At 33.4% G+C, this 6,078-nt stretch overlaps 1 protein-coding gene across 1 annotated transcript; it reads right to left on the bottom strand.

Annotated features, from left to right (window-relative positions):
- Window positions 1–3,650: 3,650 nt before the first annotated feature.
- On the bottom strand, window positions 3,651–5,547 carry msmb (microseminoprotein beta). The gene is made up of 4 exons (XM_026285665.1): window positions 5,388–5,547; window positions 5,056–5,176; window positions 4,697–4,799; window positions 3,651–4,482 (listed from the first exon to the last, which is right to left on the bottom strand). The coding sequence occupies exons 1-4, from the start codon at window positions 5,388–5,390 to the stop codon at window positions 4,368–4,370; spliced, it is 342 nt and encodes a 113-aa protein (XP_026141450.1). The 5' UTR covers window positions 5,391–5,547; the 3' UTR covers window positions 3,651–4,367.
- Window positions 5,548–6,078: the final 531 nt, after the last annotated feature.

Genomic DNA, 6,078 nt, shown 5'->3' with positions numbered 1-6,078 from the left:
TGCAAAGTATACATAAAAATCAGCAGCAAAGGCAATCAAAAAATATTATTGCATATAACAATAACAAATAACTGAAGACATAAGATATAAATGTAACATAAAAACGATATACAATAAATTGCACCCATTTTGTACCCAATAAATAAAATCCCATTTCCATAACATACAGTATAGCCTAGGTTCTTTGCATGTTGTAGAAAATACAGAACATTCACTATCAGAAAAGACCCCAAAAAACTGCATTTTAGGATAAAATTATACAGTACCATGTCGCGGTGAGATGTAGTGAATACAAGTTCAATCAAACACCAACAGGCACTTCTGGAACTCTCTTCAAATGCTACAATAAATACTACCTCTAAATTAACATATGTGACTGATACCCTTTTTCTGACCCACTACCAATTATTTACATTGGTGGAGTCAGAATAGATATTAGATATCTGAAGTTTAACTTTATTCATGAATTTCAAATAACAGTTGTGTCATATTTCTCATTGGTAAATATTCTTAAGAACAGGAGTTTGTGAATGCAAAACAATTAGTTGATTTTAAAAGTTTTTTTACTGCGATACTGACAAAACATTAGATAACAAGGTTTCTCTTAAGTTGTATTTTGTTTAAAAAAAGACTTTTGAGTTAACCTGAGCAGTTCAAGAAACATAAAATAGCAAATATTGAACATGATTACCAATTTGCATCATTGTAAGTGTGTTAAATGTTTCTCACTGAAGGATATGATAAAATGATGCAACCATCCACAATAAAGATTAAAATGTGCTCGATATATGAGAGTGTTTGTAAAAGTCTCAACTAAAAGAGGGGACAAAGAGACATCAGAAACATTCAATATTTAGTTCAAATAATTCGTATGGCATGCTGCAAAGTAAAAAAACAACATATTTTAACATGTCCAATACTGCAAAAGAGACCTCAAAACTGTACTGAAGCAGTTTCTTTAACAGAAAGTTTTATTTAACTACTGTTAGGCTACTAACATTTAAAAGAAGGGTCATCGGAAGTTACAAGTTGATATGATTCTTAGGGTCTTTGGTTAAAATTTCTCAATGGTGTAAAACAACACCCTTTTTACCTTGTCAGGAGTATCTCAAAGCCGTACTCAAGTAAAAGTGCAGATTTCTTACCAGAAAATGACTTTGGTAGAAGTTGAAGTTACCATTTAGAATATCACTTGAGTAAAAGTCTTTAGTATGTGATATTTATTGTACATATGAAAAGTATTTTTATATATATGAAACATACTTAAATATTGAAATTAAAAGTACAAGTAAATGCAAAATGGAGATAAATATAGGCCTACATAAAAATGTTCATACACCATTTGAGTAACAAGGACTGTGATTAATCTAAATCGCCATAAAGTTATGATTTGAACAAGCACAATTTCTAAATCGCTACCTTTTTCTTGCATACAAAATGGGTGGTAGCCATTTGTAAATTCTGTTGGTCTAGAAAAAAAATACAGGGTTGACAGGTAAGTATTAAATTATATGATTAAATATAAATATAAAAAACATACAGAAGCATTTTTGCCATTTAAAATTTAGAATGCCTTTTATTTAGAATTTTAATAAACTAAGAAATCATGTGCGTGGTTCAAATGACGGAAACAGATGTTTGGAAACAGTTGTGACTATCTAGTTCGTTTCCACAACAATGCATCATGAGCGTGTGTACTCTCTGTGTGCGATATATAGTATACTGTATATCACATACATCAGCCTCGACTTGAGCGGAAAATTAATTCATCTGCGATTGTGTAAGCACTAGTTTTTAGGAGTCTAATTTAAAAGCACATGCCCATGGACCGTTGGCTGAACATCTTATGCATATGGCACAGAAAAGTGGAAACATTTCAGGAGTTTCAAAGTCATCACTGGATTGGTTGAATTCTACAGGATTTCCGGGAGACCTGTGTGTTACGTTCTTTAACGTTCCACCTGGAAATAAAAATGCTTGACTCCAAACCCCCTCATGAAAGAAGAAAGCCGTCGTGTTCACAACTTTGAGGATGAGCGCTTATCAGGATCAACAAAATACTGGATTCTCAAAAGAATGTAAAATATTTAAAGTTCACGGCACAGAATCCTTAAAATACGTAAGAGAGTTCTACACACCATTCTGTTATTGTGGTGACATTTCCAAGTCCCAAAATGTGCCACTGAACGAAACAAACTGTGAATGGTTGTTTGACATGACTTGGCCAAAGAAAGCTGCCATGAATTCCAGACCATCAGCCATCAGTCTGAAGGTCTGGCTACGCAAGACTACAATCACCAGACCAGACCACTGGTTCATCAAAAATGTAGTGGAGTAAAAGTGAAAGCTGACATAAATATAAAAACTCAAGTAAAATACAGATACTTCCAAAAAAATTCATAAAAAACCTTATACTCACTACAACTGTAGATTGGGCTGGATCACGAATGATTGACGAGTACAAAGATGCATTGGGTAGATTGGGGACGCATTCACTTCAAAAACAAACGTAATCCACTGTGTCTTCAGTTCAGAGGAGTAAATGATGACTGCTATGTTCATTTTTACATACAACAACAGAACACCTCATTTGCTTAGGAACCATTCTTGTCGAAACAACTCCGTAGACCGTCTTCCCATTCTCCCAAGACCCTCCGGCTCTGCCTTGGTCAGATATGACTTCGAGGTTACCACAGGGTTCTGGGCATCCAGCTCCCACACTTGTGTTATACTTTAATCATCAGAAAACTATCACAAAGGCATTATTTCTAGCTTATTTGTGTGTGTGTGTTTTTTTTGTGCATGAAATAAGAGTTTTTGAACATATTTTTGCACTCTTTTGCAGACAATACTGTAAATAAAATCATACATTTTAAATAGGCTGCTACTTTTTGTCATCAAGCACAACTTTTGAAATGTGACTGAATTTGTTTTTTGATAAGTGCATTAGATTTGATATGTACATTGGAAAATGTTTTTTTTATACTGGTGTGTCAGTTGTTATCTGTTCTGTTGAAATTCTGTGTTTAATTATTTGTTATTACTTATGTATCTGTAAATATTATTAAAAATGGGCAGGGCACATATTTAATTGTAGTTCTCTTTAATCAGATTAGGGATTCTGAGAATGTAAGCAACACTTTCAGTCACATGGTAATGTGCATACTGAAGAAAGAGTTCATCATTTTTGTCATATTTCTTCATTCATATATATATATATATATATATATATATATATATATATGTGTGTGTGTGTGTGTGCGTGTGTGTGTGTGTGTGTGTGCGTGTGTGTGTGTGTGTGAAATAGATTTAAAGTGGAACAGATTTATATTTTAAAAAAAACCTGATAGACATATTAAAAAAAGTTTTATACATAAATAAAATGATTGTGTCACACCTATCTGAATTGGAGGAGCTTCAAAGTAACAAAAAAAAAATATTATTTAACTTTTTTTTACCCAAATGCTGTGTTCAGAAGATGCTCTGGATCGGTCAGCGTATATGACAGCGTGTCAATCAAAAACCAGATCAACTCTATGCGAAGGAGATGTTCTGCACTGTGTGAGGCAAATGGTGGTCAGATACTGACTGGTTTTTGGAACCCCCACCCCCCCTCCCCCCCCCCACACACACCCACCCGAACCCCCCAATACAGTAAAACATTTTTGTTGTGGACAGCCTAAGGCAGCCCTGCACACCTGTGCAATAATCATGCTGTCTAATCACCCTCTTGATATGCTGTACCTATGAGGTGGATGGATTATCTCGGCAAAGGAGAAGGGGTCACTGACATAGATTTAGACAGATTTATCAACAATATTTTAGAGAAATTGGCATTTTGTGTACATAGAAAAAGTCTTAGATCTTTGAGTTCAACTCATGAAAAATGGTTGCAAAAACAAAAGTGTTGTGTTTATAATTTTGTTCAGTGTACATTTAAACCACTTAACTTGATGATTACTATAGGGATGTGAAGAGACTTTCAACCAGCATAAAAAAAAATAATTTCTGAACACAATCACCTGTTTCACTTTAAATGTATGTTGTAAACTATGCTGTATTACCAAATAAATTCAATTTGTCATGTATTTTGTCCATGCGTTCTTGCTTTATATTAAATGTTCATCTTTTGATTATTGGTGTTGCCTCTAATAATTTTCTGTGTTTAGCCCATTTTAAACCAGCAATATAATTTGTTTAAAACAATAGATGACTTAAATAAAACAAGTGTACAGTGAGTGTACATGCACACATCTTGGTTTGTTGCAATAAAATTAGCTTGATATGATAAGCCTTTCATTTATTTGTAATTTATTTGTAATGTTTTCTACCCATATTCCATAGATGTGTGATTGCGTCCAGAAGTGTTAGGCAACTGGGCATGGCTTGCTGTGGTCTGAAACAAGTGCTAGAGTGAAGGAGCAGGTTGTTTTGTCGACAACCATCTCGCATTCATCAGGGTGATCTATTACTGTTGGGATCCTGCACACACACACACACACGCACGCACGCACGCACACACACACAGAGAGAGACAAGATTTTTTTTTTTTTTTTTGATAAATACACTGTAAGTAAACTATAAGTACATGCAAATACACATACTGTAAAATAAAGTGTAACTGCAAACTTTGTATTGAAAACTGAATGGTCATGAAAACACTAAATATGTTAAGTCTAAATACTTTTAAACTTACTTGTTACAGCATCTGATGCCAAATAGTGCACAAAGACAGTTGTAACAGTCCTTCTCCCATTCAGAGTTGAAGTCATGGATTACTCCATCAGAGTCCACACAACCTAAATAAACCACACACACAGGACCATAGATAAAACTGTAAATGAAATATATTATTTATGATAATTGACCATGATTATTTAAAACAAGACATTAGACAGAGAGTTTACAAAATATATATATATTTTATAACAGCTGTGGTTTATCCTTATAATAAAGCATTCAAACAACATATGCTATTTCATTTATAAACATGAAAATATTTTTTTTTGTAGAAATTTCTTTCAAAAAGAAAAAGCTTCAGACAGTTCAGCATACCTTGTAGGTGGTCTGTTATGTTGTGGACAGATGACAAATCAACTTGAGGTTTTTGAATATAGCACTCGGCACTACAGGAGACCACCATGAAGAGAAGAATACACACTCTCAGCAAACCCACCTGAGAAGATGAAGTTACTAGACAGTTTAATGTCATAACATAATGCCAATAAATAAAACAAAGTGTTTTTTTTTTTATGATTAACTACAGACACTCCCATATTTTAATATCAGACAGTACTGATACCAAAAGCAGTATTTTGTTGTAGTAAATACGTCTAAAAGGCTGTATTATAGATCATGATCGAAAGACCTAATAAGTTGTACTGTACCATGTTGTAAAAGTTCCAGCTAAAGCAAGTGTTGATGAGAGATCAGTTCAACCAGTGGCCAAATGGACACTCTCACAACTTTATATATCGTTTCATTGCTCTGATAAATCAAAAATGACAAGCTTGTCCTACAGTATATTAATTAAACAGGAACTGGCTTTACTCATGATGGGAAAGTAAAGTCTTTTATCAAGAGCAATTAATTAATACTCCTAGCCTATGTTTGATCATGTCACTTCATTTTGTATGCGTTGGCACTTAACACAACTGCATATATGCAAAGAGCCTTTTTTTTATACCCCTACTGAATCATGTATTCAGCCAATACACTCAAAAATAATTGGTTCCTTTTTTTTTTAAAGAATAATAACCTATTTTGCATGACTATATGAACTAATCTTTTAAATAACTTAGCTGTAAGTGATTAAAATAAACTTCACTTCAAATAAACAAAACACTTCAAATGGTCCCTATAGAATTGATATGATTAAAAATTTATATTTTTAATGTTCCTGTTAAACATTCATGCATATTAATATCTTTGTGATGTTACTTAACACATTTCGCATCAGCATCTACAATATTGCTCACATGGGTTTGGAGTTTTAACGTCACATTGATTCTCTTGAGTCAAGCAATGAAGGGCAGCAGAAAAGGAAGGAAAAAGGTAAAACTGTCTATAACTGTGTCT

The sequence above is a fragment of the Carassius auratus genome, chromosome 17 (assembly GCF_003368295.1).
Source record: "Carassius auratus strain Wakin chromosome 17, ASM336829v1, whole genome shotgun sequence".
Classification (NCBI taxonomy): domain Eukaryota; kingdom Metazoa; phylum Chordata; class Actinopteri; order Cypriniformes; family Cyprinidae; genus Carassius; species Carassius auratus.
This window is presented reverse-complemented; position numbering and strand designations above follow the sequence as displayed.